The sequence below is a fragment of the Lytechinus pictus genome, chromosome 16, assembly GCF_037042905.1.
Source record: "Lytechinus pictus isolate F3 Inbred chromosome 16, Lp3.0, whole genome shotgun sequence".
NCBI classification, from domain to species: Eukaryota; Metazoa; Echinodermata; class Echinoidea; order Temnopleuroida; family Toxopneustidae; genus Lytechinus; species Lytechinus pictus.
This window is the reverse complement of record NC_087260.1, coordinates 2,427,482-2,453,332: the sequence shown is the minus strand read 5'-3', so window position 1 is coordinate 2,453,332 and position 25,851 is coordinate 2,427,482. Positions and strand designations below refer to the sequence as shown.

The following is a 25,851-nucleotide window of genomic DNA, read 5'->3' as shown; positions in this document are numbered from 1 at the left end:
CAACTTGACTGAATCATATAGTATTAAACAATGCTCATTCCACATGTTCAGGGAGGAATTAATCGTTGTTTTACTTGACAATTAGGAGAAAAATAGGACATTCCCTATTTTATGTAATAAAATACAAAAGAAATAGTGAGTGGATGACGTCATCAGTCTCCTCATTTGCATACCCAACAGGATGTGCATATAACTGTTTTGTAAAAAATTAAGCAAAACTTTAAAATGGCATAACTTTCTTATTTTACATCCGATTTTGATGAAATTTTCAGTGTTACGTTTGTTGCATTTTTCTCTTTTTATTCAAATCAACTTTTTGTTGGGGTGGACTTGTCCTTTATTGTTCATCCTGAGCAAATACAAACGGAATAGTATTGCAACAGCAAACTTCTGATGCGATCAGGATGTTCTTTTCCCCATTTCTTAATCTTTGATTTCAGTACCAAGTATTCGTATACGTTTCCTAATTCTAATAATTTTTTTCCAATTCTGAAGTTTTGCAGAATTCTCTAAGTTCCTTAGAGTGAAATTGATTGCAATCAGGGACCAATCTAAAGTTGAATTGAAGTTGTCAATCTAATAGATTTAGATTTCAATCTTATTCGATTAAAACTTTCGATCTAATTTTGGATTGGTTCCTGACCACGATCTATTAGATTGACTTTCAATCTACAGAATTTAGAGAGAACACATATATGTAGCAAACATCCTTATTCATGAGCAGTAATTGCACAAAATCTTGCATTGAATGATAGAGAGACATTCTACCAATGCGGCTTTAACTACATAGCTTTTGATAAGTAGATCACTCTTTCACCTCATGCAAAATTAAAAACCATGGAAAAAAAGCCAAATAATAAACCACACATTTTCTTTTCTATTAATTTGAGAGGCGCTCAACGTTACCCTAATGAATTACCCGTCGCAGATGGCACAGAGAGTTGTAATCGAACCGAAGTGCAATTTGAATTTCAACCACAAACATGCATTTACAGGTACAAATTGTGTTAGATTTGTCTCTCCTTTTTTCGTTTATGCGTTTGAATGCCATTTGCTCTTTAACAGAGCTATTGGGTAGTCATGAAATGTGGGCAAGTGCTAGGAAATTTATCACGTCTCTCATAATAATGTTGTTTATGATTGCAGTATAAAACAGACAAAACTATGATGAAATATTATGATTTCATTTTAGAAAAACTAATTATTTCCTCTTAAAATTATATAGTAATCAATATACTGGTAATTTATTTGGGAATCTTTCTGAGTGAAATAAAATGAAATAACGAGACATTTGTAAATTTAAAAAAATTCAGAAATAATTCAACTTGTTATAAAGCCACTAATGACTAAATCTAAAATCTAGTAATTTCTCTTTTTAGTGATGTATAATCAGTTTTCATAGCACTGGACAGAAATTGTACCACTTATACAATATCAGATGGGAATGCTTGTATATTCATTTACAACAATCAAAAATATGTTTTAATTATACAAAATATTATTTATTTGCATATTCCTTATAATAACAGCATAAGTGGAACATCACAGCTATTCTCCCAACTTTGGTAACAAAAAAAATTATTCTAAATCGCCTGAATGTCTCAGACTGCAGTGGTTTTGAAAATCCCAGTTCTAATATACCGCTCCTCATTCCCTCAGTGCTCAGTATTTCCTGGTTATCCCTTTCTTCCAATATCTGGCTGGAATACTCCGTAGGGAGTGGAGGATGTGCATGCATCGCATGCGGAAATGATTTGAGTGAATCTGATGACCAGAGTAATAATACTCTGTACGCGCTTTATAGATACGCACATGTACAGTGTATTTCTTAAGCGCCTTATAAATAAAGAGTTTATTATCTCAACAATCCCTCATCATTATAGAATTCATCAAAGTAGACAATAAATCCATCTCTATTTTACTTCTTATCATCACCCTATACAACTGAGCTCAACATGAAAGTGTACACACTCCACTCCAGGGGAAATATTTCAAAAGGGTGTCATTTTATATGCATGCACAAACAGCGTTCATATCCTATCCAGAGAAACAATATGAGTATCCCCTGGTTGGAGAGTGGCACATGTAATACTTCAAAAGGTTGCCATAGCAAACTGTGAGATTTGATCCACTAATTTTGTTATTCACAAGTGACCTTCTTTATACTCCACTATCAATCACAAATGTATTACTAACAACTATGGAATGCCAAATGTATATCAATGATATTCAATTCTGTAAATGTCCGTGTACATACAAGTGCATCTTATAAATGTAGAAACTTCTATTACAATGTATTTCAAAGATTTACTTGTGATCGATTAAAAAAATGAAGAGCGTCATACAGAATATCTTTTTAAAGTAGTGCAAACATCATTGTTACATATATTTTTTTAATATCATCCTTTTTTTTTCAAAGAAAACACATGTTCCTTCAATATTTTCTATAAAATATAGTATTGTTTTAATACATAGACATGCAATATCTTGTCACTCCATTTTCTTATTTTCATATTTTCTTTGAAACAGAAATATATAACCAGACCTGCCGGTGTATATCCAGATATACATATCACGATCATTGTTGAGAAAATAGATCATTATCAAAATCTTATATATCATATTCAGGTATTTACAGACAAAAAAAAAACAATCAAACTATGCTTCAAAGATTGGCAAAGCAATCACTGGTCACAGAATATCTAATAAGGTATTAAAATAATACTTACACAGAGATTGAGTGTATATTGGTAATGTTGTATGTAATCCTAAAGGGGCTGCTCACACATGGTGCTACAAACTTCTGTGACATAAATGTACAAAACAGCAGTGATGCCAGAGGAATTGTGAGATTATCTACAATCTGGAAATGAATTGGCCCCAAGCAAGGACTTGATCCCTCTAACAGGAATTAATGTAAAAATTCAGAAGCCAGATCTTATAGATTTGATTTGTCAAAATGCTTGAATTCATCGCTATGGTGATTTATTACCAAAACAGGGTTACCTTACCTTACAAACTGTACATTTGCAGACAAACAAACAATGAAAAATAAGATAAAACTTACCTTATCTTTATCAGATTCTTTAATTTCCAACATGTTTTGGAGCAGATAACAAACTTCTAACAATGATTTGGGACCAATCAAACTAGACTAGGACTATATATGTGATCAGGACCGAGATTCAGATACAGGAACTTTACTGCATCAAAGATTTTTGGTAATAAAAAGTGTGCGCAATAATAATATTTCTGGACAACATTACAAGTTGCTTTGGCTGTAGAAAGGCTAGAAATTAAGATTAAGAAGCAGGTTTTTTTTTTCCCCTGGACCAGAGCAACTATCAAATCCTGACAGAAAAGCGATTATTTCTGTGATAAAACGCAAGTCTGTGCAACAACTACTGATCAATTTTTTCTGTGAAAATGCACTTTTGGCTACAAAATACAGAACTACACAGACTAGACCAGGACTACCTGAACTGGACCTAGACTGTCACCTTTTGCTTGATGACCATTGTATATTTCCATGAATAAAAACTACATCTTATTTTTTACTGATTGCTTTGGCTGTAAAAATGCACTTCTGGCGACACAAAATTAGGGACTAGACACCAGGACTACCTGACCTAGACCTGGATCTAGACCAAGACTATTATCTCCTGCTGGGGGGATTATGGGCCCCTCTGTGGTAGAAAGCACCGTATTCTGGGTCATCCCGGAACATGTCATTGAGTTGTGAGAAGGTAGGTCTATTGCAAGGTTTATAGGACCAGCACTTCTGCATGATGTGATAGACGTTCTGCGGACATCCCTCGGGTCTTGACAGACGATGACCATTCTCTATTTGTTTGATGACCTTTTAAAAACAAATCATGTACAGGCATAAGCTTTGCATAATTGAAATTAATATATTATCTCTTTATAATGATGCAACATATACAGTAACCATCTCATACAAGTTTAATTATAGTTGATAAATACTTTTGAACAATGGATAAGATATCACTTTTTTTTTTTTAATTGACCTGAGCTGACCTTTGACCTTGCTAAAGTAACCTCAAATTTTATTTACATGATTGATGATACTCGATAATCATTATGCCTAAGTTTCATGGACTAGGAACTTATATTTTCAAAATTAATTTGAAAATTAAAATCTTAATCATTGATTAAGTTTTCTGAGATAGCATGACACAGTCTAAGTTCTTTAACAGATTTTATTTCAAGTTTAGGTCTAGTCTAAGTTCATTAACCTCAAATCAGTCAGTCTTCAATTCCAACAAACTTAAAGTTCCACACAAAATGAAAACGGACAAAGAGCTGAATAGAAACTTGCATTTGCTGTGGATATCTTACCTCAGCACCAGTTTTCTCTCCATAGGGCTGTGATCCTCTCGAGTTCATCTCCCATAACGTCACACCAAAACTCCAAACATCAGATGCATGCGAGAAGGTACCATAGTATATAGACTCCGGTGCATACCTACATGTAGGATAAAGGAGATGAAACATTAGTTATGTTCATACATTTTGCTAATCATACATGTAAAAAAGAGCTCAACTCTTTCAATTTTACATTCTGAGCAAGAGTTCCACTCAATGGATACATCATGGAATTGGAAGTGTGGTGATAATGCCAGTGGTACCAACACTAGGGCATATTGGGAAACTACAGACTTTTTGGTACAGTGTACGTTGATTTTTATATGAGTGGGGATGGCAGTTCATTTGACACTCAATTTATTAACCTAAAAGGACTTGGGGCCATAATGGCCACCCTCAACGCTTTGCGTGATTATTTCGGAAGACCCAAAGACAGCGGCAAAAATTGTTAGGAGTTTTTTTCTTTGAAATCTTGCACAACTTTTGAGATCACATTCACGACATACATGTACGGGTATAAGCATTGCGACACCATGAGCGATTTTACAATGTAATGCCAAAAATGGCTCGTTTTTATACTTTGTGTAAATAATCAATAACAGGCCAGATCAGAATGGGGTATCATACCCCCCTCCTCCTCCCCCTGTCCCAGGCCTCAATACATCTCAAATCGTCCAGTACTATCTGGGAATAATAACTAAAATATCTTTCTTTGCTCAAATCAAATTGGACTTCAGAATACAGGCCTATGTCTCTCCAGTCGTAAAAAAAATACACATGACATCCTATAACTTATCTTACCATTTGACGGGCCATCGTCCACCGGTTGTCGATCTGTAGTAGTCATTGTTTGCTCCCGTCGCTCTCGACAGACCAAAGTCACTGATCTTTGCCTAAAATTTGAATGAGAGAAATTAATAGCAATTACTCTAATGACTGATTGGTAAAATATGCAGTAAGGGGGCCAAAATCTCAAAGCTTGATTCCACGGTGGCCAAGATGTGAACATAGATCTTGCTGTCTATTTGGTAGTTATGATTTTGTTATTATTCATGTTACAGGATTTTATTTAATTGTGTAATTTACAAGAAACTCTCTGACATCACCTCGAAAATAATTCATAAATTGTTCGTCAAATATGGTCACTCTATTATACTTCAGACTAAGTAATCAAATTTCAGTTTGTTTTTGCCTCCTATAAGACACCATACTCACCTGTCCTTTATTTTCCAACAGTATGTTCCGTGCGGCAAGGTCTCTATGAACAAACTTCTTTCCTTCCAGGTACATCATCCCCGAGGCTATCTGGGTGGCCCAGAGCTTCAGGTCCGAGGCGGTGATGGAATCATTCTGGAGGAAGTCCAACATGGCCCCGAGAGAGACCAGTTCCTGGACCTGCCGACAAAAGAAACAGACAAATAAAAGTTTACCATACAGACATCTTGATCTGAACTAGAATTAAGAAAGCATACAAGCATGCATTTGCATGTAGCTTTCTGCAAAAGCAACAACAGAACCTTTTCTTTAAAAAAACTTATGGCTTGATTTACCCCCATCTATATTCTTGCACACGTCCAAATTGTACCATTGACTTTACATTATGATCACTGTGATAATCCTAGCCCTGCAATGAAGCTACAATGTATATTCTTTGTGTTATGGGGACCTGAACTGGGTTATTAAAAGTTTCATAAATGCAAAATAGAACACGTATTTCAAGAAAGGCCTTTAAAGTCATTTTCATTTTAAATTTTGTGTAACAGCCCTTAAGTTTTTGAATGTGATTAGCAGACAGGAAATCTGGTCTCTGAATTTTATTTTATGGTTCATGAAATGTTTCCACATACAATAATCAACATACTCCTCTTCCTCCTCATTCTCCTCTTCCTCTTCCTCCTCCTCTTCCCCTTCTCCTCCTTCCTCCTATTCTTTTCTGCACTTCTATCATATGAATACAGACACAACAAGAATGGCATATCTCCAAAATTGGACATTGAAAAACAAATACATAATGGTTTGCAGTCAACTCCTAAATACCAATGGCCAATCAAGATCGTTGTGGCATGCTCACTTGGATCAAAACATCAAGAACCAATCAGACTGTTGCTTTCATTACCTGCCATTCATTGACAATCTTGATGTTGCAGGGCCAATGTGATCAAAATGAAGTTATCGACAAAGAAAAACTCTCATTCAGTCTTACCAACATCATAGGGGGGACCGAGACAGACTCCCATGAGCTTGACGATACAAGGATGGTCCAGACCATACATGACCTTGGCTCCTCTCAAGAACTCCCCCTCCTACTCCTTTGTCCTTCTTCTTGTTCTTATTCTGTTCCTCCTCCTCTTCCTTCGTCCTTCTTATTCTAATTATCCTCCTCTTTCTCCTCCTTCTCTTTCTCTCTTTTCTTCTCCTTTTTTCTTTGTCATCACCTAGTACTCTTTATTCCCATTTCTTTGAAATGAATGCAGACTACCAATTAACATATATCCATAATTAGGTATTCAAAATCTGATACTGGTATTCTGAGTTATTACAAATAATAATGAACATCATTAGGTCTTACCAGCATCATAGGTGGACCAAGACACACTCCCATGAGCTTGACAATACAGGGATGGTCCAGACCACACATAACCTTAGCTTCTCTCAAGAACTCCTTCTGACCGGTCTGAAGATGGTCTGCATGTAGGGTCTTCAGAGCCACCTTCACCCAGCGGTTACCCTCCTTCAGCTTACCCTCCAGGACAGAGCCAAACTCTCCCTGGCCGATCTCGTTGCCTGCATGGAATAAAGAAAATGAAAACCTGATCAATTTAAAATAATCTTCAGAACTATTTTCACTGATTAGATTCCTCTGGTTTCCATCAAGAACAAGCCCAAACTCTCCCTGGCCAATCTTGCAACCTGCTTGGAACAAAGAAGTTGAAACCTGATCAATGGAAAAGACCAGAAACATTTCCTCAATGTGCTGCCCATCAGATCAACAACAAGCCCAAACTCTCCATGGCCAATATTGCTTCAGGAATTTCTACAATGATCTTAAGAAGTGAGGCTACATTAACAGATTGTGGTAGTGACATGAGTAGCTCAATCAAAAATTTTCAATGGGGGACTATCTTCCTCCCATCAGCTGTCTTTCTGTTTGCCATCAAGAACAAGCCCAACTCTTCCTAGTCAATCCTGCTACCAGCCTGGAACAAAGAAATTGAAACCTGAAGAACAAAACAGATTTTTCCTCCATGTGCTGTTTTTTTTTACCAAAATCAAACCAAAAAACTCTGGCCAGTCGTGCTACTTGCTAAATAAAAAAAATCTTCCAAACTATTTTCCTCCATGAGCTGCCCTTTAGACTGCCCTAAAACAAACCCAAATTCTTCAAGGCCGATCGCGCTACGTGTATAGGACAAAGGTCTTCACTGCTACGTTTATCCATCCATCGGTTACCCTGTTTAACTCTGCCCTCAAAGACAGATATAAGCATTCCCTGGAAAAATCTTGTTCCTTGCATGGTACAAAGAAATTGAAATCTGATGAGGAAAAATTCTTCAGAACAATATTCTCTGAAAAGATACCCTTCAGGTTGCCATCAAGAACAAACCAAAACTCTCCCTGGTCAATCCTGCTACCTGCTTGGGACAAAGGAATTGAAACCTGGTATAAGAACTTCAAAGCTACATGTATTTCCCCCATCAGCTCCACTCTTACTGTCCAAAGTCATTCAAAGAGGGGCTTATTCCCCCCTTACACAAAGGGAAAGGGAAAGACATTCTTGAACCCCGCAATTACAGGGGAATCACGCTGACTTCTGTGCTGTGTAAACTCATGGAGACATCTCTTAAACCTCACACTGAACGCCAGCTGTTCGCTAGCAACATCCCTGACGAGCTTCAATTCGGTTTTCAGAAAGGATACTCTTGTTCTCTGACATCCCTCTCCTTGGAGCTCCTCATTGAGATCAACTCCATGTGTAATCATCCAACCTATCTGGCCCTTGAAAAAAGCCTTTGACACCGTATGGCATGGAGGGCTGTTCTACAAGCTTGGATCATCAAAGCTAGATTCAAGCATTCAGAATATGCTGTTTTCGATGTACCAGAGTCTAGAAAGCAGAGTCTTTTAGAAGGGGAAAGTCAGCAAACAGATACCAGTAACTAAAGGTGTAAGACAAGGGGGCATTCTCTTACCAACATTGTACACCATGTTTGTGGATGGTCTCATAAAAGTCATGCTGGGGAAGAACCTTGGCTGCTCTGTAGGGGGTCGCTTCTCTGGAATCATTGTACTAGCTGACGATGTCGCACTCATCTGTAACTCATCCCTAGAGCTTCAGCAGATGCTAGAGACCACCTTTGACTATGTCAGGCAATGGCAATACAGGATAAATCCCTCTAAGAGTGCAGTGATTGTGAGCAGCAGGAAAAAACAACCATCAAAATCATTCTGGGAAGTCAACGGATCTACCATCGAAGAAAAAGTCAGTCATCCCCATCTTGGTATCCTCAAGTCTGGCGACATTATTGGCACTGGTATTCATACTTTCTTTGCTCTCACTGGTACTGGAGCATATACTGGAGGCCTGGTTCCTACTCTTGTATCTCAGCTCTGGAAAACTTTCTGCACCCCTAGAATGCTACACGGTTCTTCTATCCACAAGTTCACTAAATCTATGCTTGTAAAGTTAGACCGGGCTCAATCCCATCTGTTTAACCCTAACTAGGCCGGGCTTTTTTGGCTGTTCTGTGGCTGGGGGGGGGTTGAATCAACCCCCCCCTGAGATCTCGGCCGCCGATTGCGCGAGCGCCGCAAAAATTTGCACGCTGGTAGTGTGCGATGTAATCTACGAGGCTGTATGATAAAATTTTCCAAAATAATGAGATTTTATTTTATATGAATTAATTATGCTAATTTATGCATAAATCATACTTTTTGCTCTAATTCACTAAATAAAGTTCCTAGAATGCAAATTTTTGGTAAAAATATTCTTTGTAGTATTCTTAACAATGGCAATTGAAAAAAACTTCGGTTTGGAAATAAATTTCTTATGTATTTTATTGTTTTATGAATTTCTTATGTATTTCTTTGTTTTTCAACCTTTTGTTTTTCTTTGTTTTTTTCACCAGATTTATTGCACAACCTTTTTGAAGCATAATTATGCTAAAATCAATTGCTTTCAGCTGTTTAAAGTAAAAATAATCATATCTTTATGAATAAGATGAGAAAACTCAGTTTGCATTGACTTTGTACACAAAATCACGTTTTGGAACAATTTTTGGTCTGACATGCACTTACAAAATGTTGCGTAATTTCGGAACCGCATACCCGGGCGTCGTAAATTTGGTCTCAAAAGATGCGCGAGACTTAAAAATATAAACTCTGCGAGTGGCGCGGTAAAAAAATTTCGCGCGGCGGAATGATCGCAGAAAATGTTTAGGGGGGGGTTGATTCAACCCCCCCCCGGCCATTTTAGGGTTAAGCAAGTTCTAGGGGTGCCAAAGACTGCTGCCGACGAGATTGTCTACCTCCTCACTGACCTCCTTCCAGTCTCATCACAAATAGATCTTAGGAAACTGCTGCTTCTAGGTCAACTCGTCAACCTCGATCACAGCCGCTTTGAGTTTAGAACATTCCTAGAAGCCCTCAACTTAGGCTCTCCTACGATACGGCTCTTGCAGGAGATAACAAAGAAGTACGATCTTCCTGATCTTCACATCTTTCTTTCGAATCCTCCCGTATACTCATCTTGGAAGAGATTGGTCAATTACAGAGTGAACCTGCTGACCAAACACAACACATGTCAAGGAATCCTTTCCAAGCCATTTCTTAAGCACTGGCAAGATTGTATACCTCCTTCTGCTAAATTCCTGTATCCGAAAAGTGTACCCTCTCCTGTCATACAAAGAGCATTTGTGGTGAGAGGTCAAGTCCTCACAGCTACCTACTTAACACAGTGTTGTCTTTTCACACTGAAGAAATCATCCAGTTGCACTTTCCCTCTATGCAAATCTGCCGAGGAGACTGTGGAACATTTTACCAGGCAGTGTCCCAATCTAGACCATCTCTGTAAAGAGTTTATTGGCAAAGTCAAGGACTGCCTTGTGGACTTCCCAACATGTGTTCTGATATGGTTCAAACCTCCTAAGCCAGAATGACAGTGTATATGGAACAAATCTGTTTTCCTTGGACCCTAGGAATCTCCAAATAGTGGAGGGATCAACTAAGAGAGAGAGAGAGCTGCCATTCAGGATGCCATCAAGAACATTCCAAAGTCTCGCTGGCCCGTCACGCTACCTGTAAGGAACAACGAATTCGAAACCTGAAAATATTCATTTGTTGACAAATTTGCCACTCTTGACCCAGGTGCTAAATGGGTACCCGGTAGGATGCGAAAGCCAATGTAGTATGCCTAGCAATTGAGTCTTGGAACTCTTCTTGTTGGAATGCTCCCAGAGAGTGCAGAAGGTGCATACAGTGTATGCGGGCATGCAATGGTCCGATGACCGGGTAATAATATGCTGTAAAGCGCTTTGGGCCATTATGGGAAAAGCGCTATATAAAAAATAGCTATTATTATTAACTTTAAAAGAAAAAAAATGCAGCAATACCAAATAATATCTGCGATGCCAATTTGACAATTGCTTATCAAATTTAAATTTTGAATTACCACAAAGGGTGAGAGCTAACCTCTTTCAATGTGACTAGCATCTATACACTGAACCTCATCAGAGCCCCCACCAGGCGCTTCATGAATGGCTTTCTGGAGTTCCTTTCTCTGTCGATCCATCTCTTTCTTCTTGATCTTCTCTGAAGCTCGGATTCCACTAAACAACTTGGAGAAGGTGTTCGTCTTAGGCACTCTCCCTGTTGGCAACTCCTACAAATAATAATAATAATTTGTTTTTATCTAAACAATGACGATTTCAGTACAAAACATGCATAATACAATCTGGAAAAATTATGAATACTAATCATTAATTCAAATACATAAACCAACACAAGGAGGTGACATGGGCATCAACACCTCCCTGTTTAAGGTAATAAAATAAAATACAACTTAAATGAAGTCCCCCTTCCCCCCAAAAAAAGAAGCATAAATCTATTAAAATCTTATAAATGCACTCAAGAGGATAGCATGGGTATTGACCCATCCTTTTCCAAAGTAATAAAACAAAATATAAATAAAGCTCCCCCCCCCCCCCGCCCTCATCATTCAGGAGGGTGTGATATTGGTATCAACCCATTCCTACATGTATCTCGAGAAATATACACTGTAGCCCCCCCCCCAAAAAAAAAATATATATATATATTTCCTGTACTTACAGGAGGGGGTGACATGGGTATTGACCCCTCCCTATCCAGAGGACTAACAGGAGGCTCAGGACTATCCCTCCTGACTGGGGATCCTTTGTGGGAGGTAAGATCAGCCGGTCTAGGAGCAGGACTGGGCTTTTCTCTGGTAGGGGGGCCATTGTCGATACGCCCTGGGGGAGGGGGGATGGGGAAGAGAAGTTGTGTTGGAAGACCGTCGTCGTAGCGGCAGTAGTGATCGATGAGTTGTTCTAGGGTGTCGAAGTAAGGGCCGTCGTCGATGTAGTAGCTCTCCATCTGAAATGGCAAAGAAAGAAAGAAAGAGTAATTGATCAAAGTGAAAGATATTGTATGAATAAACAACGTTAAACATCTGGGCCCAATTTCATGAAGAATTGCAACTGTTGTAACTTTGCCATTATGGCAACTACCATGGTAACCTTGATTTTGATTGGTTGCTGAGTCCCGTTACCATGGTAGCTGCCATAATGGCAAAGTTACAACAGTTGCAAGTCCTTTATGAAACGGGCCCCTGGGCCCAATTTCATGAAGAATTAATCTATGACAACTTTACCATTATAATTGTAACCATCATGGAAACTTTGATTGTGATCGGCTGCTGGGCCCTGCTACCCTACCATGGTAGGTTTCATAATGGCAAAGTTACCATAGTTTTAACTCTTTATGAAATGGGCCCCTGGCTGCATTTGACTAATTCATGCAGGGGTGGTGTTAGGGTTTTTCAATAGGTGGGGGCAAGGCGACTTAAAGGTATTTTATTCTCACTAGGGGTTCTGTCAGTTTGACGACCCAAAACTTTGTTTTTATGCTCAAAACTTTCTTTATTTCACATTAGAATTTTATGAAAATTCAGTGGTAAATGCTTGCTTGATTTTAATTTCCGTTGATACTCAATCGGATTGCTGTAATTGTGACAGACTAAGAATAAGATAGAAACACAGGGGGTATTGTATAAAGAATCAGACAAGTGTAGTTTAAACCATCCTTAAATTTTTAACTTCATGCAGTATACATCAGTGTATTGGTCAGCCACACAGAAATGTTGTTGGTGCTAATAGAGCACTAACAGCACCGTTAGCGAGGTTTTGGCCACAAAGAAACATGTTAGCCGAATCACTAGCTAGCGCTGTTAGTCAAACATTACAAGGTCACACAGAAGCTAACAGTTTTTACTGAAATTATGCAAAACTCTATCATAATATTTTTCATTAATTTCCGTATTTTTTAATGTTTGCAATGTTTTATACATAGCAATGTTTTTCCGGCTTTGTATGACTATACTCCCTATATATCTACCTCCTGCTTCCTATAATACACCTCCATACAGGACCGTTGAACGGTTATGAAAGTGGGGGGATGACCATGCAAAAAATCATAATCAGATGGTCATTTTGACGTTTTTGTACACGGTTCTGGAAAAAGTGTGGGCTGAAGCCCCCGCCGCAGCTCCCCCCGTTTCTGCGGCCCCTGCCATAGACAGAAGTCATTCGTCCACTCTGTACGAGCAACCTATATTTCCAACAATTATTGATTTTGGACAGAGTATGCTTAGTCTACATGTACGTGTATTTCATGCTGAATAGCATGTGCACGTTAGACTTAGAGAATAATAAGTTACACTTAACTCTTCGTGAGAGAGCCCCCTAATTTATCAGTTAAATTCATTTTTAAGTTATATATATATCAGTTATAATTTATCTTTAAATTACTTTAGTGTTTCTTACTTCTACTGCCAAAACTGCTAATTACTTATTTTAGTGTTAAATACTTACTTTGGGGCCGGGTGCAGAAAACTATTGCAATAAAAAAACTCTCAGACTGGCAAATAAACAAAAACTCTGGCAAACAAAATTGCCACAGTTTTTCTATTATGCAACGGGGCCCTGGTGTTATGTCTTACTTTATTGTTATTTCTTACTCTAAGTGTTAATTACTTACTTTAGTGTTAATCTCAAAGTTAAAGACAGTGCCGTTTGCAGCCATTGAAAGCACCATGGTGTCGGGTTTATTAGCACTGCTCCGGAGCAAATACTGGCCATCTTTAGCACCGTGTTTCTGAATCGATTCCAGGGCTTTTTTCCGGTCCATGGATCCGTGGAACCAGGGCTTGCCTTGTAGCCTAGGATTCTTAGGTTTACAAGTCTCTATAGAGAATGAAGGGAAAGGAAGAGATAAGGAGGGGGGATGACCGAATGAAAGAGAGAGATAGAGAGATGGAGAAAAAGAGCGAGACAAAGATGGAAGGGGGGGGAGAGAGAGAATGGGAGCAGTGAGAGATTATTATTATTTGGTTAGTTTGTTGGTATTATTACATTGTTTTTATAGGAGGCAGCACTACATGAATTTGTGATATAAATTTACACCATTTTTTGAAGGATGGGGCTTATTTTCCATTAGAATCAAGTGAGGTAGTTCTTTCCTGGGAATTTCTTAGAATGAATATATAGTAAAAAGTAGCATTTGACTCCATTTGTATTCGAACCAAAATTGATCATTTTCTTTTTATAGCACACACATGACATTTCCCCAGTACAACAATACATCAGATGGTGGAATGTACATGTACATGTACCATTATCTGAAGAAGATATCTCCATTGATTTCTTCAATTTTCAGGGAAGTGTGTGGCTCATTATCAATCCAAGATTTTATTGGATCTTTCTCAGTACAAGAAAAAAAGGAAATAAAAAAAAATATCTGAAAATACTCTGTTAATGCAAACTAACCAAATCTGGTCCCTACTCGAACTCCTCTTGGGTTGAGATGAGGCATTGTTCCTTTAGGAGTGAATTTTAGCTACTTTTGAAGCAAACTGTGTCTTCCTTTTTTTTGTGGTCATTTTCACTCCCAAGAGAGTTAAAATTCATACTGCAAAGAGATTGATATACATGTATATACCGGTAGTCACACTCAGAAAGGAGTGCATTTTCAATATTCATGCAATTATGTTTTTTTGTTTTTTTCTTTTCATTTTTGGATATCATTCTTAAGCTCTTACCATGACCAATGTTACAATGTAATGATATACTATATGAATAAATCAAATCAAATCAAACTATGGATCAAACTATTTTTTTAAACATTTACAGGGTATTGTGACTCTGATTAAGCTTACACAATATTACAAAGTTTGCTCATGTAGTAAAGTTTTCTTACTGAGGTACATAACGACATGTTGGTGCTCATATCTCCTTGCCAAGTCGAGAGGAGTGTCGTTATCGGCACTGCGTGGATGACAGGGGGCGCCATTCATGATAAGTTCCTTGACGCAGCCCGCATGACCTTTCATCGCCGCCTCATGGAGGGGAACCCATCCCGTCCTTGGGTGCCTGAGCGTGGGGTCAGCCCCCTTTATTATCAGGAATTGACAAGCCTTGGGTTGGTTGCTACTGCAGGCTGTCTGTATAATTCAAGAAGAAATTGAATTCATTCTTATTCCAATTCAATCTATCTCTCTTTTCTTAATGAAATGTCATGAGATTACTAACAAGGAAATTCTTATTTAAAAGCCTTAAATAATCTTTTTGTCGTAGCATTTTTGTATACTTTTTCGGACTGAAAGTTTGAATGATTGACTTATCAACTAACCATCTATCCATCCATTCATTCATTTATTTATCCATGATCCATCCATGCATGCATCCATCCATCCATCTATCAACCATCCATCTTTTCATCCATCCATCTTTCCATCCATCCACCCATCCATCAACCATCCATCCATCTATCCATTCATCCATCCATCCACCCATCCATCTATCAACCATCCATCTTTTCATCCATCCATCCATCCATCCATCCATCCACCCATCCATCAACCATCCATCCATCTTTTCATCCATCCATCCATCCATCTTTCCATCCATCCACCCATCCATCAACCATCCATCCATCTATCCATTCATCCACCTATCCCACCCATCCATGCCCTAAGCCATACATGTATCCCCCATTTTTGTACTGCACCCTGTGGGAGATAATCAAGCCTGAAACAATTTAACAAAAATAAAATAAAATCGCTGCATTATATACATTGTACCTTAAATGTATTGGTCCATGGTTAAACGAATTGTCTTGATAAACAACTTTCCAGATACACCTCTGGATAGAGCTTTATGTACATCAACAATTTATATTTGTGAATAAAAAATAAAATCACTTCTAGAAGTAACTGTCCCCCATGGCTCCAGATTAAATTTAACTCTGGGTTTATTGTGGTTTACATGTACATGTAACGGCTTATTATATTCACTCGCGTTGGTAATCACTCGCGTCGCGTTGGTAATCACACGCGTTTTTGATTTTTGGCAATTTTTTTCATTTCGGTGCGATTTTTTTTCTAACGGTGTCTTCAATGGGACAAACACGCTGGGAAAATAAAATGAAATTGAAATTCGAGTTTCGTTTTAAGCTGGCAAGTGCCTTAAATAAGATGTACTCGACTACTGTTTTAACATAACAAACAAGCAAATCAGCCATGTGGCTCAACTAACTTAGAATAGATCCGGACTTCTACTGTGTCTTATACGAGCACTCCGAGTCGGAACTTGCCATATCTGCCACATCGATATTACATCGTATCATTCCCATATGCGGACATGCCTGCATGCAATGGCCCCAAGGCGGCCGGACCCGGCCGCGGTTAGACACGACGTGCATCGGTAGCATGGAGCAAGCTTACGTGAGTCGAGCTGAGTTAGATCCCACGTTACATATGAGGCGCCGATTGTACCAATATTATATAGAACAATTATTTGTTACATAATCATTATTCATTAAATAATAACTATTATTTATATTTATTCTATTTGTAAATAATTACTATTATATAAAATAACATTTCTAATTATTTATATATAATTCCAAGTAATACTTCATTATTTGTAAATAATAATAGTTCGACATTCTATTATTTATAAATAATGATTATTTGTTTTTCATTATTTATAAATACTGATTATTTGTTTTTCATTATTTATAAATAATGATTATTTCTTTTTAATTATTTGTAAATAATGATTATTATTTTTCATTATTTATGAATAATGATAATTTGTTTTTCATTATTTATGAATAATGATAATTTGTTTTTCATTATTTATAAATAATGATTATTTGTTTTTCATTATTTATAAATAATGATTATTTGTTTTTCATTATTTATAAATAATGGTTATTTGTATATAAATAACGATTATTTGTATATAATGGCAAACTGTAAAAATCGTTTATAAATAATGATTATTTATAAATAATGGGATATTCAAACTCAACAAATTATTTATAAATAAAGAAATGTGCACTGGCATTGTTAATAGATAATTATCATTTACAAATAATAGAAAACTTATTTATAAATAATAAAAAACGAATTGCAATTATTCATAAATAATGAAGTATGCAGTGTCATTATTTATAAATAATAAAACACAAAAATTATTATTTATAGATAATTAAAAACAAATAATCATTATTTATAAATAATGGAATGTCGAACTATTATTATTTACAAGTAATGAAGTATTACTTGGAATTATATATAAATAATTAGAAGTGTTATTTTATATAATAGTAATTATTTCCAAATAGAATGTAAATTATATATAAATAATAGTTATTATTTAATGAATAATGATTATATAACAAATAATTGTTCTATATAATATTGGTACAATCGGCGCCTCATATATAACGTGGGATCTAACTCAGCTCGACTCACGTTAGCTTGCTCCATGCTACCGATGCACGTCGTGTCCGACCGCGGCCGGGTCCGGCCGCCTTGGGGCCATTGCATGCAGGCATGTCCGCATATGGGAATGATACGATGTAATATCGATGTGGAGTCCTCGTATAATACACATTAGAAGTCCGGATCTATTCTAAGTTAGTTGAGCCACATGGCTGATTTGCTTGTTTGTTATGTTAAAACAGTAGTCGAGTACATTTTATTTTAAGGCACTTAATTGCCGGCTTAAAACGAAACTCGAATTTCAATTTCATTTTATTTTCCCTGCATGTCTGTCCCATTGAAGACACCGTTAAAAAAAAATCGCCAAAAATTCAAAACGCGAGTGATTACGAACCCGCACGCGACGCGAGTGATTATAAACTGCCCATGTAACTACAGTTAGCCACATGTGACATGTACATGTATCTTAAACAGTACAAGTTCAATTTGTCAGCTCATTTGATACCATGCACTGATCTGTATACTAAATATAGGAAACATACAGCCAGGATTTTGAAAAAAAAAGGGGGGGGGCACATTTTCCAGAGGGAAAATTTGACAAGCAAACAAAAAATGGTCTTGCACTTTCAAGGGGGGGGGGGGCATGGCCGGCTTTGCCCCCCCCCCCTGGATCCGCCAATGGAAACATACGTGTAGTATTATAAAATTTTGACATGTTTGGCTCCCCATAATTCTGTTACAGAGTTAGAACATGTTCTACATGTAAGTTAAACGGGACTTGAGAATACAGGCCCATGAGTTTAATACTGGCAATGCATATACTTGTATTTAAAGCAAGTAGGACAACAGTTTCAGTCAATGTCCCCACACATAACCTTCGAGTATTCATATATCTCTCTAAATATTTCATCTCCTGATCTGCTCAATCTTATTTGTTAAGTTCTATCAAACAACCAAATGCATTGATCAGCTCACATGCATAACAGGAAGAAGTGTGGTCATTTATTTTCCTCGAGTTTCAATTTTCCTGGTCGCTGATTCCTTCTTGCCTTATTAAAGTCAAACCGGAAAGAGGCATGTGTCGATATAGGAAGTTTTATTTTGTTCTTTATTTCTCATGGAAGAGGAATTAAGTAGGCCTGCATAGTAGAGTGAACATTCTACCAAACTTCCTCTTCAGCCTACATGTAACTGTTGGTCTCAGGCAAAAAAAATTGTTTCATATTTTGGGGGCTGCTGTTCCCAATTTACTGTCTATTATTCTACATCGTTGGATATTACTTTTAACATTGCAATGATTGGGGATTTTCCAGGGCTTCTTTTTGAGTTTCCACGGATCTTTTGACCATTTGGGGGATGAAATCGCTCTGAGCCCCCATGTAAATTTGTTCTCAAGGTAGCCTACATGTATGTATCAGAAAAACATTGACACATGTACAAAAATCTGATTATTTTCAAACAAGCTCAATTTCGGGTAAAATTTACATTTTATTTCCAATCCAATTCATTAGGGACACCATAGGAGGCAATACCCCTTTAACTGGGCGTTGTGGCGTGCGCCTGTAATCCAAGCTGTGGGGAAGTTACAAATTGACGCAGAGGTTCGAGCCCTGGTCACGTCTTTCGGATGGTGACGTTAAAGGTCGGTCCCAGACGTAAATAATCATATCTGATTGATACACGTCTGACAAAACTCAAATACACACACATACACACCTTTTGTTTTTTCTTTCATTTTTGTTGGGAGTGTTTGTGTGTGTATGTTTTTTGTATCTCTCTCCAATTTGAAGGGCAATCCAATTCATTAACCACCAGAAGAGGCTTGGGGGCGATAGGCAGCACCCCCTTGAAATCTGGTAGGTATGCTAAATGACAGAAATATTACCAAAAGGACCTACATTTTTGGCCTGGAACAAAATCATCTTTTTGTGGGGAAACCCCTTTTTTCCTGGAACAAAATCGCCTTTCTTTTAATATAGCTTAACACTTTTTTTCTTTTTTGCTTTTCAAATTCAAACCAGCACCCCTTGTAAAAAAAATTGTTCCCAGAGCCCTGAGCCCGGGGGGGGGGGGGGGCACTTAGATTGATAAGTGGATACCATGCATGACCAAAAAACATGTAAAAAGGGTGTCTTTTTCAAGATAGGGCATGTTACGTACGTAATGTAATAAGGGTGTCAAAAAAAAAATAATAATGAAAAAAGGGAATCTATTTTCGCTATAAAAAGAGCTACGTGTTTAGAGTCAAATTTGTGAGGGCATGGAAAATTAGGACTAAAATGTTTTATAAAGGATGTACTTTTTGCCCCAACAGTCAACACTACGTGTTTAGAGTACGATTTACGCGAGGTGTGGGAGGTGGGGCCGTACTAAACCCACTGATCTAGTTAAAGGTAAAACCGATGACCGACGTCCGTGACATTACAAAAATATCGCTGTACTTGTTTAGGGGTTCAATTCAGGGAATACTTGCCAAGAGTATCGTTTTGTTTCCAATACTTGTTAAGGGGTGCATTTTCAGTAATGGAAAATACGTGTCTAGGGTGCTTTTTGAGACCCCATGGTCGCGCATGGTATCCACTTGTCAATGGAAGTGCCCCCCCCCCCCGGGCCCTGAGTGTAGATAGAAGCAAATGACAAGTATGAGAACTAAAACCATCCCAGCGAAAACTGAAGTGAGATTTCAAGTCCCTCTCTTTTAAAAGCACCCCTCCATGTAGATGTGCTACTGGCCAGCGTGGATTTTTAAGACAATAGCAATAGCCTGTAGACAAGATAATCATGTACATCTCATAATCCTGTCACAATTGCTTCTAATTTAAAAAGCTTATGAAAATGATCCTCATGATTCCACATACAGAAACATCTGTCAGCATCTAGAAGCACATAGTTAGTTGCATTATTCTTTTTTGTTTCTCTCTGTGTCTCTATATTAATCTCCTTCTATCTTGCTCTCCATCTCTCCCTCTCTCTCTCTCTCTACTTCTGCATACATGTATATGACACCGTTCTCACTACCTTCCTAAAACTAGTTTAGTGGGAACTAGTTTAACGTGTAATGAGAACGGTAAAAGCGATCTAGGAAGCGATCTTCCAAACCAGTTCATAAAACTACCTCGCGATGTAGCTTTCAAGATCGCTTTGCCTTGATAAACTAGTTTTAGCGCAAGTGAGGACACAAACGTTCTTCGCACATATTGAGCGCGCTACTCCACATGACGGGTGAAGAATGCCTACGCTGCGGTTTTGAATTTTGCGCGAAACGTGTCACCCCACTGAGAGCATTTCCATAGCAACAAGATTGCTTTATGTGAAATGATTTTGAAAACCACTTTCGTGTGATCAAATGGGAACGCTAGCAAAGCGATCTTCCAAACTGTTTTCCTGAAATGGTTTCCAGTTAATAACTAGTTTTAGAAAGCATAATCAGAACGGTGTATATCTGTCTTTCTTTCTCTCACTCTGCATTCACACCAGGCGTCCAAGCAGAGGGAAATTCCCCTTGAACCCTCCAATCCTCCTCTCTTTCTCTCAATTTCTCCTTTCCTACATGTACAATGTATTTCTCTGACCTCATTCTCATCATGTGGGGGGCGTTGCGGTCTAGTTGTTAACACTCGTCTTTCAATCTGAGGTACGTGGGTTCGATTCCCAGCCATGCCGTGTTTTCCTTCAGCAAGAAAGTTACCCACAATGTACTGCACTCAACCCAGGTGAGATGAATGGGTACCTAGTAGGATTCCTTGAATGCTTTGATATGGCAGCACAACTAAAGCCAGGGTAATAATAGCAGCGCTTTGTAACCTCAAGCAAAAACCGCTTAACAAATCCAACTATTATTATTATCATTACCAACTTTCTTGTACTGGTTTCCGTTAAACCAGTCGAGGAAACCAGTCTAGAGAGATGGTTTCGCTAGCGTCCTCATCGCCATCTCTAGAAATGGTTTCCAGAACTACTTCCCGTAAAGTGGTCTTGTTGCTATGGGTAACACTCTTAGCAGAATCACATGTCCCGCATGAAATTTGAACCGCTGCGGAATGTACACTTTCGTACTTCCATGCGAAAATCGCTCCCTAAAGATTGGTTGGTCCTTACCTATGCTTAAACCAGTTTGATGGGGCAAAGTGGTCTTGAAAATTGCAAGTTGGTTTTCCAAACTGGTTTGGAAGACCACTTAGAACCACATTCTCATTACCATCATCAAACTAGATTACTGGAAATTAGTTTACAGGAAACAAGTTTAATGTGTAATGAGAAGGGTCGAAGCAGTCTTGGAAGCAAATTTCCAAACCAGGCCAGCTCGATCACCCACCTTACCTGGCAATGTAGCTTTTAAGTTCACTTTGCCTTGTTAAACTGGTTTAAGCATACATGTACATGCAAGTGAGGACACAACCGTCCTTCAGGAAGCGATCTACACGCATGTTGTGTGTAGAATGCCAACAGTGCAGTTTCAAATTTTATGCGAAACTGAGAGCGTACTACCTAAAGCAACAAGCTCGCTTTCCGTGAAGCGGCCATTAAGTGGTTTTGAAAACCACTTTCGGGTGATCAAATGGGAACGCTATCCAAGTGATCTTCTAAATTGGTTTCCAGAACTGGTTTCCACTATACTAGTATTGGGGATTGTAATGAGAACGGTGTCTAAGATCACTTCCAAGACCGCTTCGAACATCCAAAGTGGTTTCCTCTAAACTACATGTTGTTTAAGGATGCACATATAACATGTAGATAAGAACTGGGACTTCTCTCACCCTTCTATTTTTCTTTCAATCTCTCTCTCCATCCCTGCCTTTCTTTCGTTTTTTTTCCTCTGCACTTTCAGAACGATTCATGATAGCTACAAAAGAGGATGAGTAATAACCTTGGCATACTGCATGTATCAGACAAAAATAACTCTTACCAATAACATGACACATCGTTGTATAATATTGCATTATAGTAACGCATTGTATATCAAACTTTGCATTATATAACGACATGCTATCCAACTATTGGTTAGATTTTCTCTAAAAAGTTGAAAGCAGAATTTTTAATTTCTCCCAGAATACCCTATGACTTGTCTATTCATATAAAATATTTAAAGTCATTTGATAAAGCACACTTGAGAGCAAATCAACAAGTTTGAAGCTTGCTTAACCATGATACAGCTTTTCCAAAAACAATATCATTTTTATTGATACCCTCTGGCCATCAAAATATTTTGTTCAAGAGCTTACATAGAGCGGAGTGACCCCATTGCTGTCTTTACTGTTGATATTTGCTCCCTTCTCTAGTAATCTGAAAATGATGTTTTCCTCTCCTAAAGCGGAAGCTTCATGAAGCGCTGTACGACCGTCAGCGTTTCTTGCATCGAGCGTACCGCATAAGCTGTCCTCCAGTATCATAGCCACGCCCTCCGCCCATCGTTCACACGTAGCTCTGCGATGAAATGAAAAGAAAGAAAATTTATGAGACACCAAGTTCAAGAAGCAGAAAATATGCCAGATTTTGTGCAGGGCTAGAGGACAATGACTACATTGAGAGGTAAACTACCGATTCGTTTATTGCCAACCCGTCCACTTACCACATGGTCTATTTTCATTTAATCTTATGCCATTCCATCCATCAACATTTCGTTTAACAGCCATTTGGTCCGATAACCATTTGGTCCAATAATCACTTCGTCTAATCACCAGTTCGTCTACAAGTATGACCATTTCGTCCTAAAACCAGTTGGTCTATAATCCATATTCTTTTCATTCAATTTGCCCAATTAACACTTTTCCAATTAGACAGGATAGCATATGGACTAAATGGCTATTGGACCAATTGGTTATTAGACGAAATTGTGAGTGGATGAAATGTCAATTAGACCATGTGGATAGTGGACGAACTGATCGTGGACCAAATGATAGCAGACGAGTTGGGAATTGGACGAATTGGCATTAGACCAATTGGAAATAAGCCCATTGAGATGGGAGGGGGATGGGGAGGGGGGAGGGGACTTGACAGGACGGGGCGGAACGGGATGTGATGGGTTGAGATGAGATAAGATTAGATAGAAATAGATCAGATTAGAACCGGTGTGTTGGCTCAGTTGGTATAGTATCCGTCTCACAAACGGGAGGTTGGGAGTTCAAACCCTGGCCACGTAAGACCAAACAGATGTTAAAAGATGGGAATACTGCTACCCTGTTTCTGTTTTCAGATGTCATTTCGAACAATGAAATATGGATTTTCAATTTTGTTCAATTTTCATGAGATAAGATAGAACTAGATCAGATTAGACAAAAATAGTTAAGATTAGATACAAATAAATTAGATGTTTAGATTAGATTAGATTAGAAAAGAAGTAGGTAGATTGATAGAAAGATGAATAGGCAGATAGACCATGTACTGCATACCATATATACATGTAGCAGCTATTTCTTTGAAAAAGTGTCTCAACTCTCTTGTTTTATACATTGATGAAATTTTCAGCACTATGCTTGTTTGAAATTCCCTTCTTTTTAAATCAAATCTATGTCATTCTTTGACAAATTTTCCTCATACCACCATTATATTTTTATTTTTCAGTTAAATGAACAACAACTTGACTTTAGTGTTTACTTCCTCTGTAATGGTTAATAATGAACCAAGAAAACATCTGATTGTCAGCCAAACCAGCTTTTTAAAAGTGACCACAAATCATTTTTAGGCGAGACTTCATTCACTCCACTTTACCTTCATGGCATTGGGAGGCAAAATGAAACTGACCTCATTCCAAAGAGGAAGTTCATATGTAAATCCAACCAACATATATGTACGTCACAAGTACACAAAAAGACCATTCAAACATTCTATTTTTCTGAGTAATGTGAATTTACTAAGACACAAATGTACTCTATTATCTGAAAATTTGATATTAAGATAGAGTTATTGATTTGATTTTTATTTTCATTTGATATTTTTCAGAAATGAATATGACCTTATTCTATTGGAAGTTCAAACGTAAAAATCCAACCTCCATAACAAGTACACAGAAAAAAACATCAAAATGTTCCATTTTATCTGAGCAGTGTGAATTTACAAAAATACTATATTCTCTGAAAAAAAAAAAAAAGACTATTGATTTGATTTGATTTCATATTTTTCAGAAAGGAAACTAACCTCGTTCTGAGAGGAAGTTCAAATGTAAAAATCCTACCTACATCACAATATACACTGAAAGCCCAGCCAAATTATGTTCTATTTTTCTGAGTAGGCCTATAGTGTGAATTTACAAAGATACGGCACACTCTCTGAAAATATCAATATACATGCAATTTTAAGGTACCATATGCATTTCATTAAAGATGCTCAAGGCGCACAAGTGAAGGGGGATCAAGCAAACTGTATCGTACTCAAATCATTAATACCTGTAGGTAAGATCTTAGTTTAATCCAAAATGTTACAACAGACTGGCTATCACAAATCTTATTAATGATATGAAACGATTTGATTTGGTTTGATTTTTTCTTCTCCATTCACATACATTCAAATTTGTTTTCTGAGCTTAACAAACATGGTGATTATTTTTTTGTATATGAATCGTAGAATGTCATACATGTAGAAATATAACACAATAGAAATTATTGAAAACTATGTAAAAATGATATATAATAAAATGGACAGAAAAAAAATATTAGACCACATATTTTAGACCTGCTATAATATACATGTATATGGTAAGCCATAATGTAGAGAATCCAGTGCTTTGGAAAAATAATGAATTTACAATGAAATAGATTTTTTGAAACCTCCATGCAGAGTGCTAAACTCGCTTTGTACTATTAAAGAGAATAGCAGAAGAAAAAATACGGCAAAACAACAAGAAATATACATATAGACAATGTGCAATGTCAGGGTGATTAAGAATTAAAAATGAGGATTGGTTAGAAACAATGTGTATTATTGAAACGCTTCATAAATGTTATTTATTATAATTCTATTTTTTAAAAGTTTGATGGTGAACAATATTTTTTATACTTGGGGTGAAAATAGTGCATAAATTTTAGTCATTTTTTTCTTTTCCTCATTTAGAGTACTTAATTCTTCATATTCCTTTCTCATTTCAACAATTTCTTTCGAGGCACAGTGCATGTAGAGTTACAAAACAAGTTACATACATGTATAAACATGCAGTAGACATCAACTACATGTATTTAATCCAAAATGTAATAAAGATGAAATTTCTCTATCAGGTTTAAAAGCTCTTTGAACATTTGAATTCAATGATTATTGGATTTAAATCACAATTTTTCATAAAAAAAAGGATCTCTTTCTTGAACTCATACCAAATTGAATATATTAAAAGCTCTTCCTTGCATCTTACATACATGTATACATATATGATTTGTATATTGCAGACTGTGCAAATATCATAAACAAATTAACCAACGTAAACTTTGTCATTTTATAATCCAACAGTTGTAACAGTG

General features: G+C 37.3%; 1 protein-coding gene across 1 annotated transcript; it reads right to left on the bottom strand.

The window, feature by feature from the left end:
* Window positions 1-907: 907 nt before the first annotated feature.
* LOC129279598 (tyrosine-protein kinase HTK16-like) lies at window positions 908-22,829 on the bottom strand. Its single transcript, XM_054915699.2, has 10 exons — window positions 22,630-22,829; window positions 14,875-15,118; window positions 13,657-13,862; window positions 11,710-11,994; window positions 11,074-11,263; window positions 6,956-7,170; window positions 5,602-5,781; window positions 5,188-5,279; window positions 4,360-4,486; window positions 908-3,859 (listed from the first exon to the last, which is right to left on the bottom strand). The coding sequence occupies exons 1-10, from the start codon at window positions 22,795-22,797 to the stop codon at window positions 3,656-3,658; spliced, it is 1,911 nt and encodes a 636-aa protein (XP_054771674.1). The 5' UTR covers window positions 22,798-22,829; the 3' UTR covers window positions 908-3,655.
* Between the last annotated feature and the right edge of the window lie 3,022 nt (window positions 22,830-25,851).